Source organism: Chrysochloris asiatica, unplaced genomic scaffold (genome assembly GCF_000296735.1).
Source record: "Chrysochloris asiatica unplaced genomic scaffold, ChrAsi1.0 scaffold00075, whole genome shotgun sequence".
In the NCBI taxonomy this organism is placed as follows: domain Eukaryota; kingdom Metazoa; phylum Chordata; class Mammalia; order Afrosoricida; family Chrysochloridae; genus Chrysochloris; species Chrysochloris asiatica.
Window position 1 is genome coordinate 11,786,114 of NW_006408593.1, and position 17,749 is coordinate 11,803,862.

General features: G+C 39.2%; 1 protein-coding gene across 1 annotated transcript in view; it reads right to left on the minus strand.

Annotated features, from left to right (window-relative positions):
- PHF21A (PHD finger protein 21A) overlaps positions 1–17,749 on the minus strand; it is a 283,341-nt gene that overhangs the window by 201,731 nt on the left and 63,861 nt on the right. Inside the window, exon 5 of the mRNA XM_006865046.1 lies at positions 13,620–13,685. Within this exon, the coding sequence (XP_006865108.1) occupies positions 13,620–13,685 (66 nt within the window). The remainder of the gene's footprint in view (positions 1–13,619; positions 13,686–17,749) is intronic.

The window sequence follows — 17,749 nt, forward strand, 5'->3', positions numbered from 1 at the left end:
AGCAAGGATGACTCAAGTGTGACAACAGTAGTGAGGTTGGCCCAGGATTGGGCAGTGTTTCGTTCTGCTGTGCATAAGGTCGCTATGAGTCGGTACCAACTCGATGGGCACCTAATAACAACAACAACATATGGGTTTATAATGGCAGCAGCAATGGACTCAAGTGTAACAATTTTGAGGATGGCACAGGACCAGGCAGTGTTTCATTCTGTTGTTCATAGGTTCACTATGAGTCGGCGTGAACTTGACAGTACCTAACAATAACAATCATTCAGATAGCTATATAATTGCAAATTGTGATAAGCTATTGTTACACATGCTAGTTATCCACAGTATTTATTTCTCCCTTCCTGCTGTAGAATAAGCATTGGACTGGCTAACCAAAAGGTCGGTGGTTCAAACCTACCAGCTGCTCCTTGGAAATCCTATACAGGGTGCTATGAGTCCAAACTGGCTTGATGGCACTTAATAACAACTCAGTAAACAAAGGAGCGCAGGTGAAGTGGGGTAAGCAGTAACCACAAGGTAGCAGTTCAAACCAAGCATCAGTTCTTTGTGAGGAACATGAGGCTGTCTGCTGCTGTAAAGATTCACTGTCTCAGAAAACCACCGGTCCTACAGGGTTGCTATGAGTCAGAATCAAGTTGACAGCAGTGGGTTTTGTTTTGTTTTTTTGGTTTCTAACAAAATACCTGAACTTTACCTGGCAATGACTATACTTCCCAACCTTTCTTGACCTTAGTTAAGACCATGTAACTTAGCTCTGACCAACAGGAAGTAATTAAGAAGAGAACATGCCACTTCTAGTAAGCACCCTTAAAAATCAAGGGCTTGCTCTTGTTTGCTGCTTTTCCTTTTTTTTACCATATGGAGCAGCTATTTTGGATTATGACGTGGAAGCTGCACGCTGAGAATGGCAGAGCAAAGGAATAGGAGGAGCCTGGGTTCCCCGACACTGTGGAAACATTATAACCAAGCCAGGCCCTAGGCTTCTGGTGTTGCACTGTGGGATCAGCACTGGACTGCAAACGACAAGGTCAGCAGTTCAAACCCACCAGCTGCTCCACAGAAACCCTACACAGGCTCACTATGAGTTAGAACTGGTAGACAGCAATGTACACCACCAGACCACCTACAGAACTTGCACACAGCAATGAAAGAAAGCCTATCTTGTTGAAGCCATTTCTGTTTTGAATTTTCAAGCCACTCATAGTTGACCCATAGTTGACAAAGGTAGGAAGGGAAAATGAAGGGTTCAACGAAGGTTATAGCAGAAAGTCCGTTTTGACTGGAGGAAGGGTATGGAGGACAGCTCTCCCAAGGAAGCAAGCTGGGGTCTGAAGCCTGGTCAGGTATGCACTGATTTAAGAGAGGTGGACTACAAACTGTTTGAGGACAGGGGAAACTGAAGATGCAAGGGCTCTGAGAAGGACATAATGTGGCATGTTCCTGGAACAAAGAGATGATAAGCTTTAGACAGGGATGAAGGAGGAGGAGGCGTCATATGATGATGACTCGGGTAGGTCCAAGTAATTATTCTGAACTTCATCTTTAATATGCTGGAAAGCCACCACAAGTTTTTCAGCAGGGTATTGATATGATCAGGTATCAAATGCTCAAAATATCACGTTCCCTGCTATGTGGAAAATGCACGGCTAGGTGGGCAGTAGGCAAAGCAAGGTATCCAGCTATTTTGATAGATTTCAAGTGAGAGGTAACAGTGGTTTCAGTTTACACCACAATATAAGTGTCTCTCTCTCACTGAAGGAATTATACATCTTTTCAATTTGTTTTTTTCTCCAGATTTTTTTTTTTTTACCATAAACTTTGTTGTTGTTGTTGTTGTTAAGTGTTGTTGAGTTGGTTCTGACTAACAACAACCCTGTATAGGGTTTCTGAGGAGCAGCTAGCTGGTGAGCTTGAACTGCTGACCTTGTGATTCCAACCATCCTTCAGTCTAACACATTAACCCACAGTGCCACACTAGGACTACTTACATAATTTAGAGAAAACTAATACTGTAAAGTAAGTTCTTCGTTTTAACAGAATATAGATTATTAATTATAAAAACAACACTTGAACAAACAAATAAATATACCCTCTGAAGTATTTTAATACTGAAGGAATCGTTCCCTCCTTTCACATATGAAAAGCAGAGAATGAGTGAGAAGCCAAGAATGGAAGGGCAGTTTCAGTTGCATTTATGTTCAATCCACGAAATCACTGACCTCCCCTTATCCTTATCAACGTACTTTACACAAATCAGACTGCTGCTGAGGAAGGCAAAGTCCTACAAAGTTCTCGCCCCCATTCCTACTGCTCCTTCAGGCCTTTTATATCATGGACTTCCCAGAAATATACCCTACGCCTCTTTTCTCTCTTATCTTGACTACACACATCTTAATCTCACGAAGAAAAAAGTTTTTGATCGCAGTATGATTAAAAATAACAAGTTATATTGATGTTGTTGCTAAGTGCCCTCTAGTTGGTTCCAACTCACAGCGACCCTGTATAGAGCTTCAAGGAGTGGCTGGTGGGTTTTAACTGCTCGTCTTGTGATAACAGTCCAGTGCTTATCCAACAGCACCACACCAGGATTCCACAAACTGCATTAGAGGTTCATTTAAAGTATACGTTTCTTGAGAGTACGGATAATTTTAATAAGTTTCTGCCCTCTAATATGAGACGGGCAATGGCTGAGGGTACTTAAATGCTAATTTGCGAATTAACCAATACTTAGGACAAGAAGTAATTTGTCTTCATTGACCTGCTTAGAACATCAATATCAATATGCTCTCTCTTCCTTTTATATGAAGGTCTTGTTAATAATAGTAGCAAAATAAGGGTTCAATAATAATGTCTACCCATCTGTATTTTGGAACATAATCTAAAGTCAATTCAAAGTTTTACACTCTTCCAAGATAAACCCTGGATTATTTTATTTATAAATAACAAGTTCATGACATTACTTAATCCCTAGTCTCTGCTTATGATTTACACAGAGGATCTGTGTGGATCATAACAAATAATGGATAACATTAGGAAGAATGGGATTTCCAGGACACTTCATTGTGTTCATGCAGAACCTGTACATGAATCAAGAGGCAGTTGTTTTAGTAGAATCAGGGGATACTGAATGATTTTAAAGTGGGAAAGGTATGTGGCAGAGCTGTATCTTTTCACTTTATTCAGTCTGCATGCTGAGCAAATAATCCAAGAAGCGGGACTATATGAAGAAGAATTTGTTATCAGGACTGGAAGGAACACTCTTTAAGAACCTGCGATATGCAGACAACATCTACTAAGTTTGCCAAAAATAAAGAGGGCTTGAAGCACTTATGAAGATAAAAGACTACAACCTTCAGCATAGAGTATACCTGAACACGAAGAAAACAGGTATCTTCAAAATTGGACCAAAAATCCTCATAACAAATGAAGGAAAACCTTTAGCTGTCATTGATTTCACTCTACTTGAGTCAACATTCAATGTCCATGGAAGCAAGAGTCAAGAAATAAAATGATGATTCCCAGAAGACACCAGACTGCCTGAAGTCCAATGGGCTGACTGGGCCATCAAGCCCTGCAGAGAAGCTGGCTGGGAAAGAAGCATGCAAGCACCCAAGGCCTTACCTCACGCCTCTCCCCTCAACTTCCCAGCACACAAGACATTCTCTCCAGAAACAGGATGTTCACAGAGATGTGTACTATGTGTGTATTTGTGTGTGTGTGTGTGTGTATCTATATTTAACTGACCTGCCGATGTTGAGGCTACATCTTCCCTCTGTTGGTTTATCCCAGTCTTTTTGGTTTTTTTTGGGTTTTTTTTCTATTTTGTTTTTTAAGCTCAGGAAATAAAAGGTTTGAAGAAAAGGTGCGAGTTTCAGTGCATCTGGAACAAAAATATATGAAACGGTCTATTTCTTGCATTGGAAAAATCTGCTGCAATGAAACTCTTTAAAGTGTTAAAAAGCAAAGACGTCCCTTTGAGGACTAAGGTGCACTTAAGCCAAGCCATGATTTCTGCAATCATCTCAAATGCATGCAACAGCTAGACAATGAAGGAAGATAGAAGATGCATTTGAATTGTGGTATTGGGGAATAACATTGACCATATATTGTGGAGTGCCATGGTGGTGGTGGTTCTGTGCTATGAAGTTAGTTCTGATTCACAGCACCCTGTATAGGGTTTCTGGGTCTGTAAATCTTTACAAGAGCAGAAAGCTTCATCTTTCTCCCATGGAACAATTTCAAACAGCATCTTTCTCCCATGAAACAGCTTCAAAATAGTTCTTTCTTCAAACTGCTCACCCTGAGCTTACTTGTAAGCCCGACTTGTAACCACTACACTATCAGAACTCCTTGTGGAATGCCATAGGAATTAACAAATCAGACCTAGAAAAAAATACATCCAGAATGCTCCTTAGAAGCAAGAATGAAGAGACTTTGGATCACTTACTCTGGTCACATCATTAGTAAAGACCAATGGCTAGAAAAGAACATTATGTTTGGTAAAGCAGAGGCTCAGTGGAAGTGAGGATAACTCTCAAGCACAGCTAACCCACCCATACCAATGACCATGAAGATGCAGCAGGACCAGGCAACATTTTGTTCTGTTACATTCAGGTTAGAGTGAGTCAGAGTTGACGCGATGGGAACTAACAACAGCAAGGTATCTGCTACTCTTATTACATATACTAAGGGGCTTCAAAAAGTTTGTGCAAAAACTAAACTAAAAGATAATGGAATTTTCCACTAACCCCTCCAGATATACAATAAAATTAATAGTCCTAAATAAAAGCAATATGAAAACGAAACTGTTTGTATCTTTTAAACTAACAGAAGATGGACAGAAGAATCAAAGTTCCCCGACTGATCATTTAAGTTCTGAGTCAGGATAATGGCTTTAACAAGTGTTATAAAATGTTGGCAATTTGAATCCACTCAGAAGCACCTAAGAAGAAAGGCTTAACCAATCTAATCCCAAAAACTCAGCCACTGAAGCCCTATGGAGCACAGTTCTATTCTGACACACACCACGTTGAAATGAGTCAGAATGGAGTCGACAACAAATGTTGGTTTGTTTTTCAAATTTAATTACTCTCCCCCCTTTTTGTTCATGTGTTGGTGCATAACCTGAGATGCAACTGATTAAAACATTTGATAAAAAGAACTTACAGACAAAACCCCATACGTTTTAAAATAAGAAAATGTGTCCATAATGCACAGGTTATTATCAGGCAAAGCTTCGTTACCACCCGAGTATTTTAAATGCAAGAAAACTTAACAGCCAGAGGAACGTGGTGTATGTGAATGCAGCATCTGAAAGTGGAGCCTTAACTCCATTTTCAAGCCTGGACTTGAGTCTAGAACCCATAGTGAATTTTAAAAAAACTTGCTTTTCTAACAGCACTTCCTCTAACCTCGGTGATGACGCACTCGTCCACCCTAAAAACGACATTCCTGTTCTCTGAGGACTGGCAGGTGCAGGACCGCACAGTCTAGTCCTGAAGGTTCTTTCCTCTCGGGTCAAACAGAGGCAAAATGTGGTAGCTTATACCCAAAGGGTCTTGGTGCAAAACATTATCAATAAATACTTACAATAAACAGACTCCAGAAACATATATTACTGAGAAAGAAATTGTTACAGATTACCTGAAAACCCTGTCTTGCCAGTGCACTGTGACCATTCTATAAGTAAACTAAAGAACACGTATACTTGCATGTACCTTTAACCAATCATGTAATTCCACATCAGTTATTCACCGATCTGTGCTAACTGCCTGTTGTCAGATATGCCACCTTTAATTCCGTTGTCTTGCCGCCAATTTTGATTTTACAACTTTTAGTTCTTGCTTCCACTGTATAAAAATACCTGGTTCCTGGTTGTCTGGCAGAGCGGCCATCTTCACTCTGTAAATTTGGAAGTCTTTCCAGTCTGGACTATGCCATCAATAAATCTCTGTTGCCTTCACTTTAAGCAGACTGTGGTGTTGCTCTAAGTCATAAAGAATACCATGGATCCTTCTGAGGGCAGTGGCAGCTCAGTGGCAGAAGACCATGGAGACTTGGTTTTGTCTGACAGTAGAGGCTTACATGTTGCTGTGATGCTACAAAGGTTTTAGTGGCACTTCCAGACCAAGGCAAACTAGGAAGAAAAGTCTGGCAATCTATTTCCAAAAAGCAGTCAATGAATGCCCTATGGATCACAATGGTTCAACCCCATTGTACATGGGGTCACTATGAATCAGAGGGCAACTAAAGACAGTTTAACAACAGTAATCTACCATTCATATGTCAAGTTTCCTGTACTGTGGTGCCTTGGTGTTGTTGTGATGCTGAATGCTAATGCCACCAGTATTTTAAATATCAGCAGGATCACTCATGGTGGATACGTTTCAGTGGAGCTCCCAGAGTAGGCAACTAGGAAGAAGGAGTCGACTACTTCTGAAAGGTTAGCTACTGAAAACCTTATGAATAGCAGCAAACATTTTCTGACACAGTGCCAGAAGATGAGCCCCTCAGGTTGGAAGGCACTCAAAAAAGAGCTGCCTCCTCAAGTAGAGTTAACCTTAATCATGTGGCTAAAGCAACTCTTTTGGGACTTCAAACCACCACCCCACCACCCTGCACATTCTTAAACTAAACTCCTTTTTGAAAACTTGTATGCCAGTCGCTTCATGCCTCTATTGCCCCCTCATTTTAAGTAGCCAATGTCTAAGTTGCCTGTCCCTGTCTACTCTGTATACAGAGGGGACATGATTTATACTTGAGATGAAGACCCCTTCCCTCTCTGTTGGTATTTTGACCTACTACACTTGAGTATAGGTAAAGTTCATCTTGTAGTAATTTACCCTCATTTCCGTTATCAAAAATTTTTTTTTTTAATCTTCCTCTAGTCAAGTTCTGGTTATCAAGCCATCGAGGCTAGGTCAAATGAATACTAATCTGAAAGTTTGGGTGTTCTTGTGAGTCTCCCCTCACTTCATATCAGCTGGATGCTTCACTCTCAGCTCTAACCCTCTGTGGCTATGTCCTTGTTAATGGGCTCAGGAGTACCCCAGGTCTCACCACACTTTGGACCAACCAGCCCTTCCTCTTCTCTCTCTCATCTCCAGGTCAATGGGAGTCAATGGACTGTGGTTGAACTCAGTCCATTTCTTCATTGCTGCCTTTTCCCCTCTTCCACTCACCAGTAGACCAATGTGGTGGCTAGCAAGCTTACATGCCTGCTCATGTGTTCCTTTTGAGTTTCAGTCTTGGGGTGGATGGGTGGGGGTGGGGGTTGTCTCTTTTGGAACCTGTATTTGCTGATGGGGCACAACTCAAAATGAGAAGAAACAGCTGCAAACATTCATTAATAATCTGAAAGTAGAATTTATTAAGTATGAATCAATTAGAAGTCATAAAAAAGGAAATGGAATGCATAAGGATCACTTGCTTATCCTAGGCATTAGAAGCTCTGGCGTATAAGCACTGGATTGGTAACTGCAAGGTTGGCAGTTCAAACCTACCAGCCGCAAAGTGGGAGAAATATGAGGCTGTCTGTGGTAAAGATGTATGGTTATGGTCTTGAAACTCTACACAGGGTCGATATCAGTTGGAACCAATTCCATGGACTAGTATTGGGTCATTTAAAATTAGACATCATATGGTTTACTATACTAGGAATAATAAATTGAAAAGAATGGTGTTGCATTCATTGTCAGATCATTTCAAGATATTCTTGAAGTACAATACTGTTTGTGACAGGATAATATCAATATGCCTACAAGGAAGACTGGAATCCTGGGGTGGTGCTCTAGGATCAGCACTAGACTGCTAATTACAAGGTCGGTGGCCCAGAATCACTAGCCACTCCTTGGAAACTCTATACAGGGTTGCTATGAGTTCGAACCAACTTGACAGCACATTAACTTCTTCAGTCTGAAATTTATCAAACATACAATCAAGAGGCACTGATAATTCCTGGTGATTGGAATGTGGAAGTTCCAAAAACAGAAGGATAAATAGTTGGAAATATGGCCTTGGTGACAGAAATGAGCTGGAGATCATATGATAGAGTTTTGGAAGACCAACAATTTATTCATTACCAGTACCTTTTTTAAAAAAACATAAAAGGCGATTACACACATAGACCTCACCAAATGGTATACACAGGAATCAAACAGACTACATGTGTGGGAAGAGACAGTGGAAAGCTCCTATATCACCAGCCAAAACAAGGCCAGGTGCAGACTGTGGAACAGAACATCAGTCTCTCATATGCAAGTTCAGCCTGAAGCTGAAGAAAATTAAAACAAGTACATGGGAGACAAAATATGATCTTGAGCATATCCCACCTGAATTTAGAAATCATCTCAAGGACAGATTTGAGGCATTAGACACTAAAGACTGAAGACCAGAAGAGTTGTGGGATGACATCATGAACATCATAAAGGAAGAAAGCAAAAGGTCATTTAAAAGATAGAAAAGAAATAAAAGACCAAAATGGATGCCAGATGACACTCTGAAACTTGCTCTTAAAATGCAGAGATGCTAAAGTAACTGGAAAAAAATGATAAATTACTGGAGTTGAACAGAAAATTTCCAAGGGCAGTCTGAGAAGACAAAGCGTTATAATGAAATGTACAAAACCTGGCATTAGAAAACCTGAAGAGAAGGAAAGCCTCTTGAGGAAAAACTCAAGCCTTGGGTTGCAATATTGAAGGATTCCATGGGCAAAGTAGGAGCACGGTGGCTCTGTATGGTAAGCACTGGACCGAGAACCTGAAGGTCAAAGGCTCCAGCCTACTAGCCGCTCTGTGGGAGAAAAACGAGGCTTTCTGCTCTTGCAAACCCTATACGGGGTCACTATAAGTAGGCAAAACACTGAATGGCTCAGGAAGCATCAAAAGAAAAAGGAAGAAACACATAGTGTCACAATACCAAAAATTTTTAGTTGACGTTCAAGCATTTCAAGGGGTAACATATGATCAAGAACTAATGGTTCCGAAGAAGTCCAAACTGCACTGAAGGTATTGGCAAAAACAGGGCTCCAGGAATCAACACAATACAAATCGAAATGTTTCAACAAACTGATGGAACACTGAAGGTGCTCACTTGTCTATTCCAACAAATTTGGCAGACAGCTACCTGGTTGACCAATTGGAAGAGATCCACATTTGTGCTCATTCCAAAGAGGTGACTAAACAGAATGCAGAAATCATCAATTATAATCATTAATATCACATGCAAGCAAGCAAAAAAAAAAAAATCACATCTTTTGTTGAAGATAATTCAAATACCACTGCAGTAACAGTACATCAAACAGGGATGTTTGAAACTCAAGCCAGACTTAGAAGAACATGTGGAACTCGGGATCTCATTGTTCGAATCAAATGTATCTTGGCTGAAAGCAGAGAATACCAGAAAGATGCTTACTTGTGCTTTATTGACTATGCAAAAGCATTTGACTTTGTGGATCTTAACAAATTATGGATAATACTGTGAAGAACGGTTATTCCAGAACACCTCATTGTGCTCATGAGGAATCTGTACATAGACCAAGAAACAGACATTAGAATAGAACAAGGGGATACTGAGTGGTTTAAAACCAGGGAAGGTATGTGCCAGCCAGGGTTATATCCTTTCACCATACTTATTCAGAGGTGCGTCAGTGAAAGAGAGGAAGAATCCCCAATAAGATGGACTGATAAAGTGGCATCAATAATGGATGCAAACATAAGGACAATGGTGAAGATGGCATAGGACTGGGCAGTACATAGAGTCGCTTTGATTCGAGACCAATTAGATGGCACCTAACAACAACAACTTGTCTCAAACTACTATAACACAGGCTTCTTGTTGTTAAGTACCATCAAATCCGTTCTGACTCACAGTGACCCTTATAGGGTTTCTGAGGAGTGGGTGGTGGGTGTGAACAGTCCAGTGCTTATCCTTCAGTGCCACACCAGGACTTCATAACACAGGCTATGAGATACAATGTAACTCTGCAACAGTGAAACCAATTTTCCTTTTTAAAATATAAGCCTAAATAAAGTCTTACTTGTTTTTGCTTTTGCCAATACTAGAACTCTTTAATTATACACACACACTTACTTCTAAGCAGGATGTCATTATTAACTCTAAGTAAGCAGCCTGAACTACTACGGCTTAAGTCTGAATCACTACAGAGACAAGCAACAGACTCTGGGATATTAAGATTGCTCTACAGTGAATTATACAATGGAAGCCACCCTAAAGCAACTAAGTGCATTTGCTCCAAAATCAGAATCTCAACTCTGACAAGCAAAAGATGACATATGCATAACAAAAATGGAGGAGAGGGGTGGAGGAGATGTAGCATGAGAAAAAATCCTTGTTTAATAAATTAAGAGCTGCTGCTACACTTCAACTTGTTGTTGTTAAATGCCATCAAGTCGGGTCCAACCCATAGTGGCCCTGTATAGGGTTTCCGAGGAGTGGCTGCTAAGTTTGAACTGCTGACCTTGCGGTTCAAATCAACCTTCAGTCCAGCACATTATCCTGCAGCACCACACCAGGACATCATTAATGGTACAAACAGTTGTAGTCTTTCAATAGAATGGTTCATATATCATGAGAAGAATGTCTTTAGATTTTAAATATCAACTATCCCTGGAACAGACAAAAGTTAAGTGTCCATAAAATTTAAGCGATGTGTCTTATTAAAACAATAAACATGTTCAGGGTAGAGAATTTATATATACAATTTATATATACAAAAAATTATGTATACATGTTCAGGGTAGAAAAAATATATACAAGTATAAAGAAAGACTAAATCACCAAACCCACCACCTGTCAACATGTTACACTGACATGGCTTGCACACACATTCACATGCACAAAGCACTTGCAAAAATGGGATTACAATGCATATAAAGTTGTATGTGTTTTTTCACTTATTTTATCATGAGCATATTCCTATGTCATTAACAGCTTCTGAACACATGATTTTTAATGCCTGCCTAACAAATACTGTATTTTGCCAATCAAACCCAGGGATTTCTAAGCTAAAACTGTCAACCACATATTAAAACCCAGTAGAGGTCAGGAAGCTAACTTCAAAACCTGCCTGGAGAGTTTCTATTCAGAAATCTTTAACCACAGTTTGAAAGCATTAGAACCTTCCAACCAAGAATTCAATGAAATACACTGAGCTTTAGCCACGAAATAAGTTTGCTGAAGATCATATTTTCCACCATTTCACAATCTTGAGGAAGACAAGTTAAGTAAGTATCAAGAATTGAGGTAGCAATAACAAATATAAAGTAGTACCTACTGTAAGAGTTAAGTGCCTGCCTGTGATTTTTTATTTAAAAAAAAACAAGAGATAGTGTCTATCTTTTACTTGTATAATTAATTTTCACATGGGTATAGAAAAAAATGATTCTAGAAAAAATGCATATTAAAAAAGAACGGAAACAAAAATGTTGAGTTATTAATTCTAGAACATAACATTATTCTCTAAACTTTCCTGTATTTCAAAAATTTTCTCACAACAAAAACTTAATACTAAATTTAAAAATTAGTCATGTGAGTGAGAGAATACAAATTTTAACTATTAAAGTAGGAAGAAAATCAAAGTGTTTGCCAGGTATTGAATTTTTAGGAAATATAAAAGTTGGGCCATGCAGTATTATGTTGTCTTGAAATAAAACTATTGAAAACTGAATAGTAATGTTTCATACTGGAAGTTAAGTCTAAAGAAGAAACATCTTTTGAATTTTTTATCTGTGCTTCCTTCTGGTACTATCCCCTACCTAAAAATGATGTATTTTCTGTTCCAACAAAAAGGCTGTTTTAACAGTCAAGCAAATATTATAAAAACTGAAAGATTATATTTCATCTTCTGAGTCTAATTTTCTTCACTTCATACACCTTAGTGTTTCTTCCTGATACTAAACACATTTTTAAAATTCCACCATCTAACTTAGTTCAGATGACAACTAGAGTTTCCTTCTTGATGACATCTTACTGAACATAAATGAGTACCATTTTCTATTGAGGCCGTCAGCAGGAAAAAAATCGAAGAATAAAAAGCAACAGAAAAAAACAAAATCTTTATATTCATTCTCACTAACAAAAATCTTATTAGAAAAATCCTCACCACCCCCAACCACTATCACCACCACCACCAAGTTACTCTGTTTCCCCCAATGCAGCCTTTGGTTGTGTTAACTTTGAGACAAATTCCCCAGCCCCCACTCCACTAGTCGGTTCTCACCTTCTTTCCCCACTGGAACACGTGAATTTTTCAGCAAAAGTGACTCATTCATTGGCATCTTGTCAAACTAACCCTGAAACTGTAAGAAGGCTCTGCACTAACAGGATTCTAAAGCTAGAACACTTTCTCTAACACACATCATTCTGACTTTAGAGAAGGCAATTACTTTCAGAGCCAATACTTACGAACAAACTGTTTATATTTTTCCTTACAAATTGTTCTCCATCATCTCACTCACTCCTAATCTTAGTTTAGCAAGTTGCTAATCTAAAATACCTCCAGTATGTGGAGAAGACAAGATAAAGAAGCATAGAGGTATAAGAATAAGGGGGAGGGAGGGCAATTGTGCCCCAACTTAAAAAAAAAGATTCTCTTTGAAAACAACATGTATTTATTCTACTCATAGTTATCAAAGTTTACTTCTTCACTTAGTTACATGAAAACAATACAACACATAACACGAACAAATTTTAAATATATCTAGGAATAAACTGCTCTCACTGTTATTATTAGTTCAGTAAATAAAGTTTGAAAAACAATTTAAAGATCTAGAAATTCGTAGTCAAAAGATCGTCAATGGGATGTCACTAGCATGAACTATCAACTGCAAATCACTTTATCCTTTTGGTTCATACATTTGTCTACTCCAAGATTATCTGATAGAGAGTGATGGGGGAAGGAACAAGAAAAACAAATGCTTCATTCATATTACCACAGACATTTACTTATAGCTCTCCCAATTGCCACACTCCACCTGGTGGCAGGAGATGCCTGAATTAGCCAATACACAGGAAATTTCATAGAATACTTTCTAGAGGTCCTTGAAAAAAAACAAGATACTCATTTCTTGCCCTGTATAGAGTGAATCTAACAAGGTTTTATGAATGTTGTTTTCATATAATTATAGTTCGGTATCTAATAAAGATCAGCGTAAAGGTGCAACTGTACTCAGAATGGAGCATTTACTTACAATCATTCTTGTCAAAGTAAGGTGAACGTCATCTCGGGCTTTTAAAACAGGTACCAAGGCACTTACAGAAGCTATAAGAATCTCAGTTACATACTCCCACTAACTTTCTTTACCCTTTCCCCTATGGGTAAACTAGAGTCTAATTAACACAATTAATGGCAGACTGCCACATTGCTTTTAGATATCTGCCAGTAGCATATACCCATGGGATACTCTAGAGACTGATTTCAACCAAAAATAAAAATAGATAAACAGAGCTCAAACAAAATTAAAACTGAGTCTGGCTGCCCACACTTATTTTCACACATGAGGAAAAATAGCAGTTCTCTTAGAAGCCTGAAGCAGACATATCTTTAGAACACAATGTTAAAAATATGCGCCCCGCCCCCTACTTGCCCCTACCTGTTTCTCACTCAAAGCTGTGATTTTGGCTTGGAGTTCATGAAGCTGTTTCTTTAAATCAGCATTCTGATTGGAAAGAAAAAATATCTGTGAGAAAGATATTTCATTTGTTAACAGAATAGTAGCAACGAAGACTTTATGCATACTGTATTACAAGTGATGAAGCGACCTTGAGCATTTGGCCAATCAAATCTGTTGTGCATTAAACCATATAGCTACCTAATGTAAACATCTTAAATGCAGACTCCTAGTACTAGAATAAAGGAGCTCTGGTAGCACAGTGGTCACATGCTGGGCTGCTAACCTCAAGGTCTGCCATTCAAAACTACCAGCCATTCCATAGGAGAAAGATGAGACTTCTGCTCCCATAAAGATTTATAGCCTCGGAAACCCTACATAGGTTTGCTATGAGTTGGAACCAACTCCACGGCACACCACCACCGCCGCCCCAGCAATAGAATAAGGAGCCCTGGTGGCACAATGATTAAGCGCTCAGTTGCTAACCAAAAGGTCTTGGTTCAAATACACCCAGTGGCTGGTATAAAAAAGACCTGGTGATCCGTTACAGCAAAGACTTCAGCCTAGGAAACCGAGTAAGTTTGTTCAGTTGTTGTTGTTATTAAATGCCATCAAAGTTAGTTCTGACTCATAGCAACCCTGTACAGGGTTTCCAAGAAGCAGCTGGTGGGTTTGAACTGCCTACCTTGTGGTTAAGCAGTCCACTGCTTATCCTACCACGCCACCCCAGGATTCCTCCTCTGTCCTAAAGGATTGCTATGATTGGAGCTGACTCACAATGCACACCATCACTACTACCAGAATAGAGACAGATTGTCATTTATTAAGTTTTATATTTTTAGCTTTTTGTATTGTAATTAATACCTTTCTACCACAATATTAACCTTATGCAGGGTCGCTATGAGTTGGAATCAACTCCACGGCACACCACCACCACCACAATATTAACCTTATGCAGGGTCGCTATGAGTTGGAATCAACTCCACGGCACACCACCACCACCACAATATTGTTAGTCTTTACAGAAAGTATCAGTTGACAGAAAACCTAAAGCAACACTAATCAGACAAAAGCAGGAAAATGGAGCTTTTTAAGTATGCACATGCTGCGTGCTTATCGGCATTAACGACCGAGATAGGAGGTTTTTCTGCACTTGGCCTCTCCCTGATTTAGTAGAGTAGAGTACATTTGTTATTTTAGCCTAGATTTGAAAAGCTGTCAGTGCTGTAAGTGCCTTAACACCACATCACTCACATTAGCACACTGCCGACCAGGACATTTCCTCAGTTCTCAAATTCGAGGAATCAAAAAAAGAATACTATTCTAGAGGAGATACACTGAGCATGTTTGCCTTTTATTCAAGTGGAGAAAAAAATCCAAAATTAAAAATTTCAAATGCTTGATGTATCAGGGCAACCTCTTAGCCTGAGCGATTACTTTCACTTGATCACCCCACATAAAATTCTTTCACATCTCCCTGCCTGGGCTTCTGCTAGGATGAGAAACATTTCCTCCCCTAGATTGAATTTCATGTTTCCTGGGGCCCAGGGTCTCCATTTGGTCCTTTTTATAGATGTATTTGATACGTTGTTGTTGTTGCTAAATGCTGTCCAGTCGATTCCGACTCAGAACAACACCTATATAGGGTTTCTGAGGAGCAGCTGACGGGTTTCAACTGCCGACTTTCTGGTTAGCAGCCCAGTGCTTATCCTACAGGGCCACACCAGTCCTGTATTCAATAAAAGGCCTCTGGAAGGAGATCACCAAAGAGCTTTGGTAGTGCTGTGCCTAAGTACTCAACTGTTAACCAAAAGGTTAGTAATTCAAACCAACCAAAAGGTTCTGTGGACAAAAGGACCTGGTGAGATTCTCCAGAAATATGACAGCCTCAGTAACCCTGGGGAGCAGTTCTGCTCTGTCCTGGTTTTGTTGTTATTAGGTGCTATTGAGTCAGTTACAAAACCGACCTGATGCACAACAGAACAAAACACTGCCTGGTCTTGTGACCTCCTCACAATCACTTTTACCTTTGAACTCACTGCTACTGCCACTGTGTGAATCCATCTTGTTGGGGGTCTTCTTCTTTTTCGCCAGCCCTAAACCTTAGCAAGCATGATGTCCTTCTCCAGGTACTGGTCCCTCCTGACAATGTGTCTGAAGTATGAGCGATGAAGTCTCGCCATCCTGGCTTCTAAGGAGCATTCTGGCTGTATTTCTCCAAATACCAATTTGTTTTTCTTCTGGCAGCCCATGGTACTATTAATATTCATCTCTAACGCCATAATTCAAATGCACAAATTCTTCTCTGGTCTTCCCTATTCACTGTCCCACTTTCTCATGCAGATGAAGCTACTGAAAACACCATGGCTTGGGTTAGACCCATCTTAGTCCTCAAGTTGACATCTTTGCTCTTGAAGACTTTAAAGCTATCTTGTGCAGATTTGCCCATTGCAATACATCATTTGATTTCTTGACAGCCACTTCCAAAAGTGTGGATAGTGGATCCAAGCAAAACGAAGTCTTTGACAACTTCAATCTCTTCTCCATTTATCATGATGGTATTTATTGGTCCAGTGGTGAGGATTTTTGTTTTCCTTACTTTGAGGTGTAATCCATACTGAAGACTGTGGTCTTTGATCTTCATCAGTAAGTATTTTAAATCTACTTAGCTTTCAGAAAGCAAGATTGTATCATCTACATATCACAGGTTGTTAGTCTTCCTTCAACCCTGATGTCACGTTCTTCTTCATATAATCCAGCCTCTCATATTATTTGTTCAGCACACGGGTTGAATAAGTATGGTGAAAGAATACAACCCTGGCACAACCATTCCCCATTTTAAACCATTCAGTGTCCCCTTGTTCCGTGCTAACAAGATTTCTCATGAGCACAATTAAATGTTCTGGAATACCCAGTCTCTGCAATGATGTCCATAGCTTATCATGATCTACATAACTGAAAGTCATTGCACAGTCAATAAATCATAAGTAAACATGTTTCTGATACTCTCTGCTTTCAATCAAGATCCATGTGACATGAGCAATGATTATCCCTTGTTCCACATCCTCATCAGAACCTGGCTTGAACCTCTGGCAGTTTCTTGTCAGTTTCTGAATTATCTTGAGCAAAATTTTGCTTGCTTGTGTTATTAATGATATTGTCTAATGATTTTCACATTATAATGGGTCACCTCTCTGGAATGAGCATAAATACGAATCTCTTCAATCAGCTAGCCAGGTAGCTGTCTTCCAAATTTCTTGGTAAGATGAGTGAGTGCCTCCAGTGCTGCATCAGTTTTTTAAAAGATTTCTATTTGTATTCCACCAATTCCTGGAGGTTTGTTTTTTGCCAATGCCTTCAGTGTACCTTGAACTTCTTGCTTCAGTACCAATGGCTCTTGATCATATGCTATCTCTTGAAATATTTTAATTTTGACATTTTCATTTTAGTACAGTTAACGGTATATTTCTTCCATCTTCTTTAGAAACTTTCTGCATCATTCAATATTTTTGCCCGTAGAATCCTTCAATATTTCAAGTTGAGGCTTGATTTTTTTTTTTTTTCAGTTCCCTCAGCTTGAGAAATGCTGAGTGTGTTCTTCCCTTCTGGTTTTCTAACTCTAGGTTTTTGCATATGTCATTATAATACTTGACTTTATTTGAAATTTATGTTCAACTCCTTACTTCTTCATTTCTTCCTTTTGTTTTAGCATTTCTATGCTGGAGAGCAAGTTTCAGAATTCATTCTGACATCCTTTTTTTTTTTTTTTTTCCTTCTTTCTTGTCTTAATTACTTTTTGCTCTCTTCCTATATGATGTTCTTGATGTCATCCATAACTCTCTGGTCTTTGGTCATTAGTATCTAATGCATCAAATCTGTTCTTGAGATATCTCTAAAATCAGGTGGGATATAAACAAGATCATATTTTGGCTATCGTGGACTTGTTTTAATTTTTTTCAGCTTCAGTCTAAACTTGCATATGAGCAATTAATGTCAGTTCCATAGTCTGCATCTGACCTTGTTTGGGCTGATACTAGGGAGCTTTTCCACTGTCTCTTCCTATTGATATAGTCAATTTGATATCTATGTATGTATTCCATGTGGTGAGGGCC